Raw genomic sequence first — 20,816 nt, forward strand, 5'->3', positions numbered from 1 at the left:
GAGGGGTTTTAGATCTTAGCTCCTGGAGTTTCGCTGAATTTTTTTGTTGTTCTTAACCCTCAATGGAGAATATTTCCCCATTGATTTTTACAGAGAGTGGAAGGGAGGGGGAGAGACAGAGAGAGAGAAACATCGATGTGAGAGAGACATCGACTGGTTGCCTCCCATAAGAGCCCCAGCCAGGATCTACGGGCCCTTGATCAGAATCAAACCTGAGACCCTTCAGTCCGCCCACCGACGCTCTATCCACTGACCCACACGGGCCAGGGTTCGCTTAACGTTTCTAAAAGAGTAGCAGCTGCCACCATTTCCTGAGCACCTACTATGCGCTGGCCGGTCTGTCTGGTGCCTTCTCGGCCCGTCCCTGGGTCACGGGCGGAGGATGAGTCCTGGCAGCTTCGACCCCGCGTGGGGGACACGGTGACTCCGCTGCTCTCCAACCTTCGCCACTGGTCCGCACCGGAATGTCCTTTACTTGTTTTTCAGTCCCACTTTGTACAAAAGCGTGTGTTCTTGAAAACGTCAATGTTGCCCTATTGGCGTGGCAGGCAAAGACTGCATCTCCTGCCACCGGAGATCCCTGGCGACCTTGGTGGCCTCCCGTCTGCTCCAAATCAGGGGGCCCCCCACCCCAGGATGGTGCTCAGAGGCCCCGCCTCCTAGAGTCTGAGTCCCCGAGTCAGCCACGGGCCAGAAGGAGGCCTGTGTCCCAGTCCTGCTCCCGGCCCCACGCCCCCACCCCCTGCCGCCCCATCCAGCCCAAACCAAGCCTTTGAACCACCCCATGCCCTCGAACTGAGCGAGGCAGCCCAGGACAGGCTTAGCCATGGGCCCACACGCGCCAGGTCATCCCTGCCCACTGGCGTACACACCGGAGAAGCAGGAGAGAAGCAGAAGGCCCTGCCTAGTAGCTCAGTGGGTTAGAGCAGTGGTCGGCAAACTGCGGCTCGCGAGCCACATGCGGCTCTTTGGCCCCTTCAGTGTGGCTCTTCCACAAAATACCGACTTCTGCGCATGGGCCACAAAGTTTCAGTCGCACTGTACATGCGCGACCGCACGTGGTATTTTGTGGAAGGGCCACACTCAAGGGGTCAAAGAGCCGCATGGGGCTCGCGAGCCGCAGTTTGCCGACCACTGGGTTAGAGCATGGGCCCCGTATGCCAAGGCTGTGGTTTCAATCCCTGGTCAGGGCACGTCTGAGCCACAACCGATGAATGCGTCCACATGTGGAACAACAAATCGATGTTTCTCTCTCTCTGCATAGGAAAACACAAATAGATTTTTAAAAGAGAGAGAGAAATATTCATGCAACAAAAGAGAGAAGCTTCAAGGCCTGAGGGTGGGTGGGCGGGGATGGGCTAAAAAGACGTCAATGGGGGGGCAGAGGGAGGCATATGTAATACTTTCAATAAAGATTTTTTTTTTTAAAAAGGAAGAAACTAGAAACAATGTGATGAGCCGGTCTCACTGGGGAGATTGGAAGGCACCCCAGCTGGTTTCCAAATTCCTAGGATTGCAGCCATCGGCCCAGGGGAGCCATTCCGACGCGTCCTGAGTCCCCGAAGCCGACAGCCTTATTTAAAAACAAACGCCCGATGTCGGGGAGCCCGGCGGAGCCGCACTTCCACTGGGCGACACTGAGCCCAGAGCCAGGCTCTCTCTCGGGAGGAAGGAGCCAGGCGGTGGCCCAGGGCGCCGGGGACCCGGCCTCACCCTCCTGGTCGCAGGCGTGGGCCGGCCGGGAGGGCACCGTGTGGTCTCCGCGCCTGACTATAAAAGGCAGAGGGATGCGGCCAGGGGCACGTGACCCCTTTCTAAATAAAGCTCCCCCACTCAGGGACAGCTGACCGTCCGGGGGCGGGGGGTGGGGGTGGGGGCGGAGGAGAGACAAGCTCTTCCCGATCACACGAAGCCAGGGCCCACCCCGTTGACCCTCTTCGCTTCCTGGAGCCCCAGGCCTCTCTGGGCCCCGCCCGCACACCTGCAGGTCCCCACCCTGACCCGTGGCCTCGGCAGGGCCCCGGCCTACGGGAGCTGGTTACGTTTCATAAAAAGGAACACCTGATCCAAGGTGATTTACATTTTAAGGCGGAGAAATGTTAAGATGAAAAAAGGGCCCTGGCCGGTGTGGCCCAGTGGATAGAGCGTCAGCCTGTGGGCTGAAGGGTCCCGGGTTCGATTCTGGTCAAGGGCACGTGCCCGGGTTGTGGGCTCGATCCCAAGTGGGGGGCGTGCAGGAGGCAGCCGATCCATGATTCTCTCTCATCATTGGTGTTTCTCTCTCTCTCTCCCCCTCTCCCTTCCTCTCTGAAATCAATAAAAATAAAAAAATTTAAAAAAAACACACAACGGGACTCAGTTTAGCAGCAAGGCACTGGATTATCCGAGAAAAAAATGGGGAGTCAGGGCCCGCACTAGAACTCAGGAGCCAAAAAGCACCTGAGACAAGCAAACAGCAGGCAGCGCTGAGGCAAATCCCCCAGAAAGCGAGAGAACCAGCTTCTGCCCGGCCGGTGTGGCTCAGTGGTTGAGCGTCCACCTATGAACCAGGAGGTCACGGGTTCGATTCCCAGTCAGGGCACAGGCCTGGGTTGCAGGGTCTATCCCCCGTGTGGGGCATGCAGCAGGCAGCCGATCCATGATTCTCTCTCATCATTGATGTTTCTCTCTCTCCCTTCCTCTCTGAAATCAATAAAAATATTTTTTTTAAAAAAATAAGAGAGAGAGAACCAGGTCATCCAACAGGAGCCGCCCAGTCCCTCCCGGCACATGGCAGGCCTCCGGCAAGTATCTTGCACTGAGTAACAAACAGCGGCCACTTTGAAGATGGCCTCCCTCCTTCTCCCCCCTCCCGGACCTCGCATCCTTAGACGAGGAGAGCGGGAGGCTGCCACCCAGGCTCGCCCTCCCTGCCAGCTGGGAGCTGGAGGCGGCGGTGGTGACAGGGCCCTGGGTAGCAACGGCCGTGGGAATGACCCCGGGAACCCCGTCTTTCACAATCCCGGGCCCGCTTGGCCGGCTCGGTCCGGGGATTACACACTGTTCTCTGCTCAAGGGGGAACATGTCTCTTCCCCCACCATAAATCTCCCACAAAGTAGGTGCCGCGCCGGCCCCCGGGGTGACGGCCAAGAGCCGGAGGGCACGCCCAGGATGGACGCGGCGGTGCCAGGGGCCCTGCCGTGGGGAGCGTCCCGGAGGCCTCCGGGTGGGGCAGGCCAGGCCGCCCATGCAGGCCTCGCGCACACCGTCAGCATCCCCGTGGCTTTCGGGCCCAGAGGACGCCTCCCTTCATGCCGCCTTTAATTTTTATTTTATTTTAGTTTTTAAATCCTCACCCAAGAATATTTTCCCATTGATCTTTTTTTAAAAAAAATATCTTTATTGATTTCAGAGAGGAAGGGAGAGGAAGAGACAGAGAGAAACATCAATGGTGAGAGAGAATCACTGATTGGCTGCCTCCTGCACGCCCCCCACTGGGGATCGAGCCTGCAACCTGGGCATGTGCCCTGACCAGGACTGGAACCCAGGACCCTTCAATCTGCAGGCCGACGCTCTATCCACCGAACTAAACCATTGATCTTTTAGAGAGAGTGCAAGAGAGGGGGAGAGACAGAGAGAAACATCGACGTGAGAGAAACACATCCATCGGTTGCCTCCCGCACCTGCCCTGAACCAGGGCCCGGGCCGAGGAGGAGCCTGCAACCCAGGTAGGTGCCCTTGACCGGAATCAAACCTGGGGCCCTTGGGTCCACAGGCCCACGCTCTGTCCACTGAGCCACACCAGCTAGGGACACGGTGCCTTATTTCTAGCGCAGTGATGGCGAACCTTTTGAGCTCGGCGTGTCAAGCATTTTGAAAAACCCTAACTTAACTCTGGTGCCGTGTCACCTATAGAAATTTTTTGATATTTGCAACCATAGTCAAACAAAGATTTATATTTTTGATATTTATTTTATATATTTAAAATGCCACTTCACAAAGAAAAATCAACCAAAAAAATGAGTTCGCGTGTCACCTCTGACACGTGTGTCGTAGGTTCGCCATCGCTGTTCTAGCGTGCGAGTGACATGGTCTCCATGGCAACCACGCCACACCCTGCACCCCTTGAGTCCCCGGAAGCTACAGAAAGCCCACCAAGACCACCCCATCCCCCCAAACCCCTTCCACGGCGGGTCCTACATGCAAGACAACCCCACCCACCGCCCAGCGAAAGCGAGCCGTGCGAGTGGAAGAGGAGGGAGGGCGAGGAGAGAGGGGGTGGGATGCGGGGAGCAGAAAGGAAGCCGGCACAGCCCAGCGCGGCCCTTACTTTTCTGGCAGTGGTCCTGGGTCCAGCAGCGGTAGTTGTACTCGTTGTTGATGGTGGTCCGGTCGCAGGTGGACTTCCCCTCCAGGGCCCCCGGGCACACGTCGCCGCACTCCTTGGGGGACTTGTTCCCCACCACGTAGTTGTTGGACACGGCGTCGAGGATGAGGGACCAGTCCACGGTGGACAGGTAGCAGAGGTCGGCGTTCTTCTCAATGCGGATGGCGCCGCGGGTGATGTTGCGCAGGTTGCGCAGGCCGATGTCCTTGAGGTTGGTCATCTCGAAGATGACCAGCGCGTAGTTGTAGAAGAGCTTCCAGCCGCGGATGACCGTGAGGTTGGGGAACAGGTCGCCGATGCTCTCCAGGCCGGCCACGCGGAACAGGAGCAGGTACTCGGTGATGACCGTGAGCTTGGGGAAGCGGTAGCTGCGGTAGTCGTCGCCCTTGGAGATGAGCAGGATGTGCAGGTAGCCCTCGATCACCGTGCAGTTCTCCAGGCGCTTCAGCTGCTGGAAGTCGTTGCGGATGTCGATGCCGGGGCCGCAGACTGCAGAGGGGACACAAGGGGGCGGGACGCGCGTGAGTGACAAGTCGTTATTTATATTTTGTTGTTGTTGTTAATCCTCAGGCGAGAATATTTTCCCCATTGATTTTTTCAAAAGTATGTTTTCATTGATTTCAGAGAAATGGAGAGAGAGAGAGAGGGAGAGAAACATCAATGATGAGAGAATCATGGATTGGCTGCCTCCTGCACGCCCCCTAATGGGGATGGAGCCCGCAACCCTGGCATGGGCCCTGAGCGGGAATGGAACCCGGGACCATTCAGTCCACAGGCTGATGCTCTGTCCACTGAGCCACACCAGCTGGGGCTTCCCATTGAATTTTAGAGAGAGTGGAAGGGAAGAGGAGAGACAGAGAGAGAGAGAGAAACATCGATGTGAGAGACACACATCGATTGGTTGCCTTCTCCACGCGACCCGACCAGGGCCAGGATGGAGCCTGCAATGGAGGTAGGTGCTGCCCTTGGCCGGAATCGGACCTGGGACCCTTCAGCCGCAGGCTGATGCTCTATCCACTGAGCCAAACCGGCCAGGGCAAAAGGAAGTCATCTTGAAAACCATTTTCCAACACACGAGGCGGCCCGCTTTCAGGAAACCTAGATTGTCATTAAGAAATAAGACAAGCCCGGCCCGTGTGGCTCAGTGGTTGAGCATCGACCTGTGAACCACGAGGTCACGGTTCGATTCCCGATCAGGGCACATGCCCAGGTTGCAGGCTCCATCCCCCGTAGGGGGCGTACAGGAGGCAGCGGATCCATGATTCTCTCTCATCGTGGATGTTTCTCTCTCTCTCTCTCTCTCTCCCCGTCTCCCTTCCTCTCTGAAATCAATAAAAAATACTTTTTAGAAAGTCGTATTTCCACTGTGCTTAATGGGTTAAAAAAAAAAGAAGAAGAAAGAAAAAGGGGGAGGAGAGGGAGTGTCCCTAGAGCCCACGGCCCCCAAGGCTGCTGAATCGGCAGTCCCCCCCCACCCCCCCGCCCCCCCGTCGTCTGAGATCTGAGCAAACCCTCCACGTGCAGAGGGAAACGGCATTGCTTTCCTTCCACCCACGCCTACTCAGTACACTGCAACTCCACCAAAAAAAAAAAAAACACAAAAAAAAGATGGGGCTGGAGATGCTGTTATGATAACAAACACTGATACTGCTATCGTCGAATTTGTTCGAGTGGAATTTTCTGTGTTCAGTGTAAACAGACGCAGTTCACGTTAAGCCTTTTATCTTCACGTGTCAATGGGAACGTGTTTACATTGTATATATACATGCGTCTCTCCCGCAGACAACCGTCCCCGCCACCTGGCACGTTCAGCAATGGGAGGCAATCGTGAGGATGTAAGCGAGGGATTGCATTTCACGGGGGAACGCCGGGAGCAGGGAATTAAACACGAAGCGTCAGTCACTGTCGACGGGCAAAAACTGTTCTCCGGCGCCGCACGCGAGAGCCACCGCTGTCCCACCTGGAACCAGGACCGAACAGCTCAGGCACGCAGGAGAGGGAGGTAGTCCTGGCCCTGGCCGGGTAGCTCAGTTAGTTAGGGCATCACCCTGATACACAGAGGTGGTGGGTTCAATCCCCGATCAGAGTGTGTACAAGACTCGACCGATGGTCCTAGCCAGCATGGCTCAGTGGTTGGAACGTCAAGTCCGCGCACCGGAGGGTCATGGGTTCGATTCCCGGTCAAGGGCCTCATGCCTGGATTTTGGGTTCGATTCCCTGCCCTGATTGGGGCACATGCAGGAGGCAATGAGTGGATGTGGCCCTCTCACATCCATGTTTCTCTCTCTCTCCACCTCTCTTCTCCCTCTGTTTCACCTCCTCTCCCCTCCCTTCTATTCTCTGTAAAAAAAATCAATGGGAAAAAATATCTTCTGGTGAGAATTAACAAACAAAATAACCACAACAAAAAAGAATCAACCAATGAATGCATCCATAAGTAAAACAATATCTCTCCCCACCCCCCCACCCCGATTTCTCCCCTCAAAATCAATTTTTTTTTAAAATGCCTACCCAGTCCTAGGGCTGGGAAGGTTAACACTGTAACGCCCAGTGCTACCATGTGTGGAAGAACTTACAAAGGCGGGGCAGATGTTTACACGCCGCCTCCTCATTGAAGAAGCGGAAACTTTACCCAGAATTCACTCGACGACGGAGGGAGCACAAGCCCCCGTGTCCCCACCACCTACAGGATCCGGAGCCAGAAGAAAGCTGGTGTTTGCCGCAACTGAGGGGCGCCAGCTCTTTTCCTGGGTCCCCCCCCCAAAAAAACCCACAAAACTCTGCCTGCTCTGACGGCTATTCCAAATTCTGTTCTGATCTTAAAACGCCCAAACTGCAATATTCTATACGTCTCCATATTTTAATAGCACCCTCAGATGCTTGCTCATAACTCCCAGTTCTGATGGCTGATGACTTTAATATATATATATATATATATATATATATATATATATATATATATATATATATATATATATATTGATTTCAGAGAGGAAGGGAGAGGGAGAGAGAGAGAAACATCAATGATGAGAGAGAATGATGGATCGGCTGCCTCCCGCACGCCCCCTACTGGGGATCGAGCCCACAACCCGGGCATGTGCCCTGACCGGGAATCGAACCGTGACCTCCTGGTTCCTAGGTCGACGCTCAACCACTGAGCCACGGCGGCCAGGCTCTGGTGACCTTTGGGGTGAATACACACATTGAAGCTAGAATCCCTTGGTTATGCCCTCCCCAGGGAGCCGCACGACCACACCTTGGGGGGAGGGGGGACAGCCTTGTACACCACCAGCCAGGTGGGCAGCACCCCGGCTTCCACCAGGCGAATCCCCGCAGCCAGCAGATGGCGCTGTGGGGCCCGGGTCCTGGGGGCGGTGCAGGCGCACCCCGAAGCAGCCGACCCAGAGAAATCCTTCCCCCCAGGGAAGGTCACAGGGCTCTTTCCGCACCCCAACCCATAGTCATTTTTTATCAATCGCTTGAACGAAGGCAGAAGGGAAATGTTTATCTAATCCCAGGACGACAAGCTCCCGGGAGAGACGGCAAAGGCGCTGCGCGACAGAGGCGAGAGCTAAAAAGATCAACAGATGGGGGTTGCCATCGAGAGGAAGTTATGTGTTTGGACACTTGGGTGCAAAAAAAAAAAAAAAAAAGAAGAAGAAGAAGAAGAAGAAAGAAAAGAAAGGCACACGTGTAGGAGGTGCGAACAAGACTTGGGAGATTTAATTGGATACAATTTCTGGGTGTGATAACGGGGTGTTGTGACTGCAAAAATAAAAAAAAAATAACATATCCAGGCGGTCTTGGACCACACTCGGGCAGGCTTAGTGGAGCAAGGGGCCAGAGGCGAGCCCCCCAAACTGGGTTGGTGTCCACATTTTATTATTTTTTTAAAATCTGTTTTTTATTCATTTCAGAGAGGAAGGGAGAGGGGGGAGAGAGAGAGAAACATCAATGATGAGAATCACGGATCGGCTGCCTCCTGCACGCCCCCTCCTGGGGGATCGAGCCCGCAACCCGGGCCTGTGCCCTGAGTGGGAATCGAACCGTGACCTCCTGGCTCCTAGGTCGACAATCAACCATTGAGCCACGCCGACTGGCTGGGCTGTGTCCACACTTTAAAAGAGAAGAGAGTGAGTGGGACCACATCCAAGGGACAGGCGAGATGGAGCGGGGATTCACCAACCCGTGACCTAGTCCTGGGTCCCCAGATGTAGCGGGGAAGGGGGGTGGACACCAAGCCTGTGAGGGCCCCCAGGGAGGAGGGTTGGGGAGATTTCTATGGGATCTGGACCGGGGCGAGGAACCCAGCACTCAGACCAACCCAGGGCGAAGGGATTGGGGCCTGGCTGGCTTGGCTCCGTGTGGAGACTAAATACAGGACCACAGTGATGAGGACTGTACCATCTAAATATAATTAATATCTAACGACTTAGAAATGTTGCCAGTTGAGCCCGGCAGGCGTGGCTCAGCAGTTGAGTGTCCGCCTAGGAACCGGGAGGTCACGGTTCGATTCCCGGTCAGGGCACAGGCCCGGGTTGCGGGCTCCATCCCCAGTGGGGGGCGTGCAGGAGGCAGCCGATCCATGATTCCCTCTCATCATGGATGTCTCTCTCTCTCTCTCCCCCTTCCTCTCTGCAATCAATAACAATATAAACTCTCTCTATAAAAAGAATGTCCCTATCACGCAGGGTCTGCTGACGATCCTTGCAGCTCTACGCTGGGCTCGCCCGGCCGAGTGACGGGAATGATGTAACCGACACCCCTGACAGCAGGAGACTACGGCGAGGCCCTAACTTGCCTTCTGAGTCATCGTTCAGCTGCACTTGGTCTCTTCCTGCAGCTGATCGGTGCTAAGACGTTGGATGAGTCCTTTCTGATTCACCAACCTGTGACCTAGCCCTGGGTCCCCAAGATCTAAAAGCCTCCTGGGTCATCTGTGTCCATCACTGCTTCTCCTTGAAAGGGACACACAACACACATACACACACACACACACACACACACACACACAGTCCTAGCCAGTGTAGCTCAGTGGATAGAGCATCAGCCCATGAACCAAATTCCCCGGGTTTGATTGCAGGAGGCAACCAATCGATGTTTCTCTCTCACATCGATGTTTCTCTCTGTCTCTCCCTCTCTCTTCCACTCTTTGTAAAAATCAGTGGGAAAATATCCTCGGGTGAGGATTAAACGCGCGCGCGCGCACACACACACACACGCACAGAACGGTAACGATCTAGAGAGAGGAAACAGCCCAGTAAATATGAAAAACGGCTATTCTGTTTTGCTTTTAAGAGCAAGTGACTTAATTTCACTAACATTGATTTTTTTTCCGGGGCGATTTAATTTCGCCAACACCGGCTGAGTTCCTGATGTCCCTCGGCAGGGACATCTGGGCCGGCCGCGGCCACCACGCACAGCGCAGAGGGAGGAAGGCGGCTTTGGGGGAGGGGGCGGGGGGGTGCCCAGCTACGCGTGAAGGAGGGCACCTCTGAGACTAAGCCTGGCTTCTCCCTTAGGTCCTGCGTCTCTCGGACAGTCCGATAAAGCTGGGCCACTTCTCTAAAAAAACAAAAACAGTGGCCCCAGCCGGTTTGGCTCAGGGGATAGAGCGTCGGCCTGCGGACTGGAGGGTCCCGGGTTCGATTCCGGTCAAGGGCACATGCCCAGGTTGTGGGCTCGATTCCCAGTGGGGGGCGTGCAGGAGGCGGCCGACCCATGATTCTCTCTCATCACTGATGATTCTCTCTCTCTCCCTTGCCCTTCCTCTCTGACATCAATAAAAGTATATCTTAAAAAAATACAAACAGTGCCCTAGACGGTGTGGCTCAGTGGACAGAGCCATGTTCCTCTCCCTCCTGTCCTCTCTTTCTTTCTCGCTTTCCCCTTCCCTTCCACTTTCTCTAAAAGTCAGTAGAAGAAATATCCTTACTCCTCGGGTGAGAATTAGATTTTAAAAGAAAAGAAAAAAAAGAGCTATAGTAAGAGACAAGCAGTGTAGGGGGCGTCTCGCGATACACAAGGAGACAGAGCACACCTTCCCAGCTGTGACGGGCCTCTGTGAGATCTAGCGGGGAGGCTGCCGGCGTTACCCCGGAAACCCGTCAAAATCACAAGTTGTCGACAAGCGTGGCCGAGTGTCTTTGATGCTTTGGTTTTGGGGGAGAGGCTGACTCAGTGGGACCTTGTTTCCTGGCCCTTTTTCCCCCCAAACGGGAACCTTTTCCTCATGCGGCGGCTTCCTGAGGCTGTCCACACATCCCCAGGGCGTTAACAACTGGCTAGAGCAGTGGTTCTCCACCTTCCTCATGCCGCGACCCTTTCATACAGCTCCTCATGTTGTGACCCAACCATAAAATTATTTTCGTGGCTACTTCATCACTGTAATTTTGACACTGTTATGAATCGTCATGTAAATATCGGATATGCAGGACGTATTTTCATTGTTACAAATTGAACATCATGAAAGCATAGTGATTCATCACAAAAACAATACGTAATTATCTATGTGTTTCCCGATGGTCTTAGGCGACCCCTGTGAAAGGGTTGTTCGACCCCCAAAGGGGTCGCGACCCACAGGTTGAGAACCGCTGGGCTAGAGGGGCGGGCATCACCTTCTGAGAGCGAGCAAAGCAAAGCCTGTGGCCAGTGCAGGAGGCCAGGGGGGCCGAGATGCCGCTCAGAGTGGCCTGGGCGGCTTCCTGGATGATCCCGGGGACCTGTACCGGCCAGGTGGGCACAACAGGTGCATTCCACTGCCTCTCAGTATTTTTTATTGATTGGTTGATTTCCGAGAGGAAGGGAGAGGGAGAGAGAGAAACATCCATGATGAGAGAGAATCATGGATCGGCTGCCTCCTGCACGCCCCCTACTGGGGATGGAGCCCACAACCCGGGCATGTGCCCTGAGCGGGACTCGAACCCTGACCTCCTGGTTCCTAGGTCGACGCTCAACCACTGAGCCACGCCGTTCCCACTTTCCTGGCATCCACAAAGCACCACTTGTACCTGAGCAAATCCTTTAAAAATCCACCTGAACGTGAGGAGGGAGACCACCGGCGCTGCTGAAAGTGTCCGGCTAACCCGCGGTGGCCCGGACGATGGTCCCACGCACACCACAGGACTAGGAAGGGACTTAAAATGTAGGCCTGCGCGCTTCCGGGCTGATGAAAACGCGTTTTTAACGCGTCGCCTTCACCCAGCCCGGCCAGACAAAGAGATGGGAAGGACGCCTTTGAAAGAGGCCAAGTAAAGAGCCTTGACTTGCAAAAAGCTATTTTCCAGAGCTCAAGTAGGACCACAGGAAGTGGGGCTCGCGAGATGGGGATTCTGCTATTTCTTTTTTCTTTCAATGGCTGCTTTTCAAGGAGAAAAAGAGAGAGGGAGGGAGGGAGGGGGAGAGGGAGGGAGGGAGGCAGAGGGAGAGAGGGAGGGAGAGAGAAAGAGAGAGAGACACGCTCCAGGCATTACAAATCTTGGTTGCTGGGAAAATGGCTGAAGCCGAAATGGCCGACTCTTCCATGGAGCCAGGTCTCCCCGGCCAGGAATTTCAGAAATCTCAGGCATTTCGCATTATTTTCTGAATCGTACGAGCGCTGAGACGTGAGACACAGAAAGGCCAGGGAACAGGAACCCGTCAGTACGCCCCTCGCGCTGTGGCCCCAGCCCCAGGCCTGCCTTGCCAATGGGGTGTTGTTTCAAGATGCAGCTGAGAAGGGCTGAGAGAGCTCACGGCGCCCCAGAGCCTGCCCCCCCCCCGCACCTCAAGCTTAGCCTCCTCCGCCCTTCCCAAGGTTGAACGAATGCTCAATGGGCTTGGGACCCTAAACATTTCACATTTCAAGACACCTGTCGGGGCACAGGCAGGAGGCAACCAATCTATGTGTCTCCCTCATCAATGTTTCTCTCTGCCTCTTGCTCTCTCTCTCTCTCTCTGCCTCCTCCTCCCTCCCTTCCATTGTCTCCAAAAATCAATGGAAGAAATATCTCCTGCCCAGCTGGCGTGGCTCCGTGGTTGAGCACCAACCTATGAACCAGGAGGTCACGGTTCGACTCCCGGTCAGGGCACAGGCCCCGGTTGCCGGCTCCATCCCCAGTGGGGGGCGTGCAGGAGGCAGTTGATCCATGATTCTCTCTCATCATTGATGTTTCTCTCTCCCTCTCCTTCCTCTCTGAAATCAGTAAAAATATTTAAATAATAGTAAAAAAATATCCCCAGGTGAGGGCCAACAAAAAAAACAGTAAGAGGAGGTTTCCAGGGTCCGTGCTGGTGTGCTGTGCCTGACACGCTGCCCCGATACCTAACCCTAACCTCCCCGAACCCCTCAGTGGGTAAGAATCGACAGCGGCCCCGCCCGTGGAGCCTGCAGGGCAGCAGGCTGCCCGAGACAAGGAGGTGGCGGCGAACGGGCCTTCCATAAAAGGACCATGACTTCTACCATCCACACGCGGAGCTCGGGGAGCAAGCCCCGCCCGGGCGGCAGGCACCCCCTTCACGTCCACGTGCCCCGCGCTCAGGTGTGATCAACGCCCCCTTGCGGTGTCAGCAGCCCGCACGCGGGGATCCTGGGTCGCAGACACCCTAAGACGGGCTCATCCGTGTCTAAACTGCTCACGGGATTAACGGGAAGGCTCGATCAATAACCGCTTGTACCGCCCGGAGAGTGACTCACCGGTAAATCCTACCCGGCTTAGAACGCAGCCGGGAACAGAGACCAGGCAACATCGTAGCAGGGTCAGCTTTACCAGGGCAACTGTGACTCGGACACGCTTAATGCTGCCCGGCAATGACCACTGGGCTTCCCAGCCTTCTGGGTTTGCCAAGTCAGTCCCGCTAAGCATTCTGGGAGGAGCTGCACAGGCAGGTCTAGCCCAGTGGTCGAAGTCCCCCGCCTCAGGGATGGTGGCGTCCGGCTTGCAAAACTGAATTCCCTCCATCCATCCAATAGGTGTGTGCTCACCCAGAAACTAGGCTTCCGGCAGCCTGGCCGGTGTGGCTCAGTGGTTGAGCGTCAATCTATGAACCAGGAGGTCAGGGCACATGCCCGGGTTGTGGGCTCGATCCCTGGTCAGGGCACATACGGGAAGCAACTGATCAACGAATGGTTTTCTCACACATCAATGTTTCTCTCTTGCTCCCTTCCTCTCTCTAAAATCAATAATTAAAAAAAATAAATCAGCCCTGATCGGTGTGGCTCAGTGGATAGAGCATCGGCCTGCGGACTGAAGGGTCCCAGGTTCGATTCCGGTCAAGGGCATGGACCTTGGTTGCGGGCACATCCCCAGTGGGGGGTGTGCAGGAGGCAGCTGATTGATGTTTCTCTCTCATCGATGTTTCTAACTCTCTATCCCTCTCCCTTCCTCTCTGTAAAAAAATCAATAAAATATATATATATATATTTTTTAAAAAGTCATTAAAAAGTTGTATGTTTAAAACAAAAAAAGAGAGAGATCAGATCTTCCTCGCAGAGGACGGCCATCTGCACACCTGACTGAGCCGGAGCACCTTGACCTTGCTTGCCCTTGGCCTTCCAGCCTCCTACCTGGGAGCAGAAGCGCCTGCTGTCTGTTCCTACAGCCCTGTGAGCGCGCATCGCCGCCCGGGCACGGGCCCGCCTCCCTCTTGGCACGTGGCCGCGCTGCCTGCCCCGGGAGAGACCGGCCTGGTCCCCGGCTGGCTTCCGAGACGCGGGGGAAACGCCAGTCCCTCTTCCAGACCCAGGTGAGCTGTTGGCAGCCAGCCTCCTCGCCCGGGGCCCCGACCCACAAAGGCTGCTCCCCCGAGGGGGGCGGAGAGGCGGCCTCGCTGGGCCAGACAGGCTCAGCTACCTCCCAGCCCCGTCGGAATCCAGCAGGTCCAGGCCTGAGGCCCGACTCCTGGCGGAAACCTCCCTGCAAAGAACCAGCCGCAGAGAGTGGCGGCGGGAAGGGCGGACGGGCTGACCTGGCCTGAGACAGGCAGACGGACAGACAGGCAGGCAGACGCACAGGCAGCAGGCTTCCTGGGCTCTCGAGCCTCAGTTTCCTCTCCTGCCTGAAACCACTCTCGCCCCCGGGGGCCAATCCCTCTCCTCCGAGGCTCCCTCTGGGATCAGGGAGTCTGGCCCCAACAACAACAACAACAAAAATGGAGTTGCACCCTGGCTGGTGTGGCTCAGTGGATAGAGCATCGGCCTGTGGACTTAAGGGTCCCGTGTTTGATTCCCAGTCAGGGCACATGCCTGGGTTGTGGGCTCAACCCCCAGTAGGGGGCGTGCAGGAGGCAGCCGATCCATGATTCTCTCTCATCATGGATGTTTCTATCTCTCTCTCCCTCACTCTTCCTCTCTGAAATCAATAAAAATAAAAGAATTTAAAAAAGAAATGTTTAGTCTTTTCACTGTGGTGAAATAAACACACATGAAGATTTCCCATTGTAGCCATTTTAAAAAATATATATTTTTAATTGATTTCAGAGAGAGAGGGAGGGAGGGAGGGAGAGAGAGAGAGAGAGAGAGAGAAACATCAATGATGAGAGAGCATCATGGACCGGCTGCCTCCTGCACGCCCCACACTGGGGATCAAACTCACAACCCGGGCAGGTGCCCTGACTGGGACTCGAACCGTGACCTCCTGGTTTGTAGGTTGACACTCAAGCCACTGAGCCACAAAGGCCGGCTTAACTATTTATTTATTTTTATTTATTTATTTTTTTAAAGAGCGATAGGAAGAGAGAGGGAGAGAGAAAGAGAAACATGGATTGATGATCTGCTGCCTCCTGCGCGCCCCCTATCAGGGATGGAGCCCACAACTGAAGCAGGTGCTGTGACCGGGAATCAAACCGGCAGCCTTTCGGTGCACGGGACACCGCCCAACCAACGAACGGAGCCACACCGGCCAGGGCCCACTGTCACCACTTCTCAGTGTCCAGTTCAGTGGCATTAAGTTCACTCACTGTCCCCATTAACAAGTCCCCATGGTCCCCTGCGCCAGCCCCTGGCAGCCACCATTCTACTCTCTGCTTCTATGAATTCGACGCCTCCAGGATCAAAGCTCATGTAACTAGAATCATACAGTACGTGTGTGTATCTGTGTGTGAGTGTGTGAGTCTGTGTGTGTGTCTGTGCGTGTCTGTCTGTGTCTCTGTGTGTCGGTCTGTGCATGAGAGTGTGTGTCTGTGTGTGAGTGTGTGTGTCTGAGTGTGTGTCTGTGTGCGTCTGTGTGTCTGTGAGTGTCTGTGTGTCTGTGTGTGTATCTGTGCGTGTGTGTCTGTGTGTGACAGTGTGTGTCTGTGTGTCTGTGTGTGAGCGTGTGACTGTGTCTGTCTGTGTATCTGTGTGAGTGTGTGTGTGCCTGTGTCTGAGTGTGTCTGTGTGTGCGTGTGTGTCTGAGTGTGTGTGTCTGTGAGTGTGTCTGTGTCTGTGTCTGTGAGTGTGTCTGTGTGTGTCTGTGTGACTGTGTCTGTCTGTGTGTGTGTCTGTGTGAGTGTGTGTGTGCCTGTGTGTAACTGTGTGTCTGTGTGTGACGGTGTGTGTGTGTCTGTGTGTCTGTGTGTGTGAGAGGGAGAGAGACCAGCTGATCTCACTTGGCACATGTCCTCCAGGTTCACCCATGGCGACAGCACGTCACACTCCCCTGGCGTCTCCGGGCGGCGTGCTACTCCGCGGTTCCGCACCACGTTTTGTTCGGCCGTCCACCCACGGATGGACACGTGGTGTCCCCCACCATTCGGCGTTTGCAAGTCATTCTTCGCTGCCGTGGACCTGGGCTCCGTCCTCAGGAGCGTGTGTCCTCGAAGCAGACTGCTGGATCCGGCAGCAATTTTAGCCTTTTTTTTTTTTTGAGGAACGGCCGCACAGGAACTGCATGGACTTCCCCATCAGCAACGCACGAGGCCCCCGCTTCCTCCCCTCCCTCCCACACCTGAGACTGTCCAGTGCTGATGGCCGCCGTCCGAAGGGGCGGGAAGTGGCCCCTCCCTGTGGCCTGGATGTGCGCTTCCCGATGACGAGGGATGAGGAGCATCTCTGCGTGCGCTCACTGGCCTCCAGGAAGATTTAAACCAGAGGAACTCCTCCTCCTAAGAGTTTTCCTTTTTTTTTCTTTTTTTTAGAAAAGTACCGTCACTTCCTACGAGCTGTTTCACTCCGTCGGCGGATGAGTAAGTGGTTTGGAGTCAAAACACATCTCCCTTGGAAGCACCTGGTGAGTTGGCGGGACCAAGCCCGAGTCCTGATTCTGAGAACCTGTACCCCGCCCCCCCCACTCAGAGCAGCATCTTCCGAGAGGGAGGCTCGCCCACAAAAACATTTCCTAAGCAGGTCCGGCAGGGTGTGGCTCCGTGGCTGAGCGTCAACCTCTGAACCGGGAGGTCACGGTTCGAGTCCCGCTCAGGGCACGTGCCCGGGTTACAGGCTCCATCCCCAGTAGGGGGCGTGCAGGAGGCAGCCGATCCTCCGTGATTCTCTCTCATCATGGATGCTTCTCTCTCTCCCTGTCCCCCTCTGAAATCAATAAAAAATACATATATTTTAAAAATCTTGCCTGCTTTTCACATGCTCTCCTTGGAGCCAAAAGCAGGACCTGTATCCCAATGCTCACCTCCCCCTTGTCCTCAGGTGGGGAACCGGCCTGTGAGGGTCCACGGCAGCTGACGTGAGCTCGGGCTTCCTGAGTTCAAATCTTCCCTGTACGGGAGAGAAGGTCTAGCCTTGCAGATGACAATGCTCAGAGCTGGGGGGAGGCCTGCGCCCCCAGAGAGAGAGAGGCCAGCAGGGCCACCGGGGCATGTGGAGAGGACATAGGTAAAAGCATCCATTCCTCGCATGCTTCCTACCTGTCAGTTCTGGGGGTGCCTCAGGTGCTTGTTGCCAACCCTCGATACATTGTTGCAGGTCCTGGTTACACTGTTGCCAATTCTAACATCGGCCCTGATACGGTGGTGTTATCCCAAACTACAGATGGGAACACTGAGGTCTGGAGCTCCCTTTCCCACGTGCCTCCCGGCGCCTGAGACGGGGAGGCCGGGAGGTGTCTGAGAGGACGGGCCTTCAAAGGCAGCGGCGCACGAGCGAACCCCACTGACCCCGGCGGATGAAAGGCAGGCGCTGTCCAGGCTTGTCCGGTGAGTTCCCATCCACCCCGTTGCGCATGCACACGGCCGTTTTTTGTTGTTGTTTTTTTTACAAGACTCTCTTTTACAAGCTGAGCTCGAAATGAACCTGCCAAGTTCAAATGATTGTGTTTACGTTTTCGGTAAGAAATATCCCGCCCCCCAAGTCTCCCGGGGAGCATGATGCTTTGAATGATAATTTCGGAGGGTTAACCATGTCCAGGACTCCTCTTCACACCGTCCCAGACAAGCGAACTTCCTGCGGGGGTGGGGGGGGCAGGCTTTTCCTTCAATGAGGGCGACAAAGGCCTTGACCTGAATAGAACCTGGGGGTTGGGGGGGGGGCTGGATCCCCCGTGTGGAGCGTGCAGGAGGCGGCCGATCCAGGATTCTCTCTCATCATTGATGTTTCTCTCTCTCTCCCTCTCCCTTCCTCTCTGAAATCAATACAAAAACATATCAGATAAAGACATAAAACTTTCTAAATGTGAACCTGAAGAGCCACCTGAACACCAAGTGTAGCCTCAGCGAAGAAAGTGAGAAAGTGGGTTCTGAAAATACCGAAAAGGTATGAAACCAAACACAAACCCACACACACACACACACACACACACACACACACAACTCCCTCACACGAACAGCCAAGGCGAGCCCCACCGGGAAGGTCTGCTGGTCTCTATTCGGATTTCTCGCTGGCGAGCACCCTAACAACGTCGACTTGCTCAAGGGGACTCCTGTGAGGATGGTAATTAACGTGTACCCACGTGTTTAGACGGAGCAATGGGAAGTAAATACCTCCGTTTCTTTTTCTCAACAGGAATCAGGAGGGTGTGTGTGTGTGTGTGTGTGTGTGTGTGTGTGTGTTTGGGGTTTGTTTGTTTTGTGTGTGTGGTTTTTTTTCTTTAAACCTCTCATCTCAGAAGAAACAGTGTGGGACTTCTCACGTATTCAAGTCCCGTAACGACATCTTAAATCCCACGTTGTAAAAAGCACACCACGTAGCGTAACATCTCCCCAAAACTGTGTACATCGCTGAGCAAGAACTTAAGTCCCTCGTCTGATAACCTTAATCCCGGGCCACATCCAGTGGTTGCTGCAGAAGCCTGCAGCTTGCGCCTCTTCCTGCACCGGGTCCCAGGGGAGCCAGAAAGCAAAGTCTACGGGGTCGGGGGTAGGATGGAGGTGGGGGGGGGGGGACCAGCTATCTTCATCCTTGGGGAACTGTGGTCACCCAAGAGGCTGCATTTCCCGGCTGGCCGCTAGGTGGCGCCTCCGCGTTGGTGACGTGGGCAAAGGGTGTCCACTGGACATTTCTCAGGCCCCCGCAGAAATTGACACGTGAAGGGATTGAGGGGCAAAGCATAATAAACAGATCTCCCAAATGGAAGGCCAACTCCTGGGGCTGGTCACTGTTTACTGCTGGGGGGGGCGGGGGTGTAAAATCACACAGCTATGTTTCACAAGCAAAATGCAATCTCGTTTAGGAACCTTAAGAAAATTAAGTTGTACTTTATGGAGCACCTACTACGTGCTGGGCTATCACACTGACATGGCCAGCGCCGTCAAGCGTCACGTGTGTCCTGTCCTCCTGGCACTATGCAAAGAGCTGGTCGCATCCATAAGAGCAGTAATGCGCGGCTGGTGTGGCTCAGTGGTTGAGCGTCAACCTATGAACCAGGAGGTCACAGGTTGGATTCCCGGTCAGGGTACATGCCTGGGGTGCGGGCTCGATCCCTAGTACGGGATGTGCAGGAGGCAGTCGATCCATGATTCCCTCCCATCATTGATGTTTCTATCACTCCCTCTCTCCCTTCCCCTCTGAAATCAATAAAAAATATATATTTTAAGAAAAAAACAGTAGCAAGTTTAGGTCAGAGGAGCTTAGTATATGCCAGGCTCTATCCTCAACACTTGGTGTATAGATTCACTCATTTAATTTTTAAGTAGGTTCTATTAAAATTACAGTTTCAGCCTAGCCGGTGTTGCTCAGTGGATAGAGCGCCGGCCTGCGGACTGAAGGGTCCCGGGTTCCATTCCGGTTAAGGGCACATGCCAGGGTTGTGGGCTCGACCCCCAGTAGGGGGCATGCAGGAGGCAGCAGATCAGTGATTCTCTCTCATCACTAATGTTTCTATCTTTCTCTCCCTTCTCCCTTCCTCTCTCTGAAATCAATAAAAAAAAAATACTTTTAAAAAAGTAAGAGCCGCCTAATATAAATAAAATAAAAAATGTATTTTAAAAAATAAGTTACCACAGCCATAGGCATCGTAAAAGAAATGGCTTTCTGCTGTGTCCGGTACAGTCTGAATAGCAGCCTACACGTCTAATATATCCTCCCAGTCCGGGGCAGGAAGAAGGAGGAGAAAATGGAGGCCTTTGGCATTGGTCTCTTTGGCGCTTTATATAAGCACAGCAAATAATTCCTATGGTTTGACTCAGAGCCTTCAAAACTTACGTAAGGTTAAAAAAAAAACACATATGTAAGGCATTTTATGGTATGAGAACGAATTTTTTTAAAAACTTAAGAACTCGGTCCAGCCCTAGCCGGTTTGGCTCAGTGGATAGAGCGTCGGCCTGCAGACTGAAGGGTCCCGGGTTCGATTCCGGTCAAGGGCACGGACCTCGGTTGCGGGCTCCTCTGTGGTCCGGGCCCTGGTTGGGGTGGTGCACGAGGCAACCCATCGATGTGTCTCTCTCGCGGGGATGTTTCTGTCTTTCCCTCTCCCTCCTACTCTAAGAAAGCAATGGGCAAATATCCTCGGGGGAGGATTAACAAAAGGAGGAGGGGAGGGGGGCTCATTCCAGTAAGATGAGGAGAAAGAAAAAACAAACTAGTTCTAATCTCAAGTCTAGAAATATCAATATTCCCTTAAGACTGTGAAATTAGTGGATTTCCTCAGCCCTAAGTATAATTGGAATATGGGGCCGGGGGGCGGGGGGGGGGGGGAGAGTAGGAAATTCTACAAAACTGGTACCTGGCCCGCTACAATAGGAGTAAAACTGATGGTGTAAAAACAGTTAACAACATGACCTTCAAAAGTCTGAAATCAACGCTATTGTTAACATGTTGGGTCAGGGAAGACCACAGCAATTAAACAAAAGAAACTCCCTAGTGTTGAGGGAGGAGGCATCTAGTGCGCTAACAGCCTCACTTGTTTCCCTTTTTGTACCAAACACGTGTCCCTCCCTCAGAAAAAAAAATCAGGTTGGTGTTTTTGCTTTAAATATATTTTTATTGATTTCCGAGAGGAAGGGAGAGGGAGAGAGAGAGAGAAAGAAACATCCATGATGAGAGAGAATCATGGACCGGCTGCCTCCTGCACACCCCCTACCGGGGATGGAGCCTGCAACCGGGGC

At 54.3% G+C, this 20,816-nt stretch overlaps 1 protein-coding gene across 2 annotated transcripts in view; it reads right to left on the reverse strand.

Moving 5' to 3' along the window:
* The window catches only part of IGF1R (insulin like growth factor 1 receptor), a 122,474-nt gene that overhangs the window by 94,492 nt on the left and 7,166 nt on the right, over positions 1–20,816 (reverse strand). For both annotated transcript variants that reach the window (XM_059678127.1, XM_059678126.1), the window contains exon 2: positions 4,311–4,856. In XM_059678127.1, the coding sequence (XP_059534110.1) occupies positions 4,311–4,856 (546 nt within the window). The remainder of the gene's footprint in view (positions 1–4,310; positions 4,857–20,816) is intronic.

This window comes from Myotis daubentonii, chromosome 21, assembly GCF_963259705.1.
Source record: "Myotis daubentonii chromosome 21, mMyoDau2.1, whole genome shotgun sequence".
Classification (NCBI taxonomy): Eukaryota; Metazoa; Chordata; class Mammalia; order Chiroptera; family Vespertilionidae; genus Myotis; species Myotis daubentonii.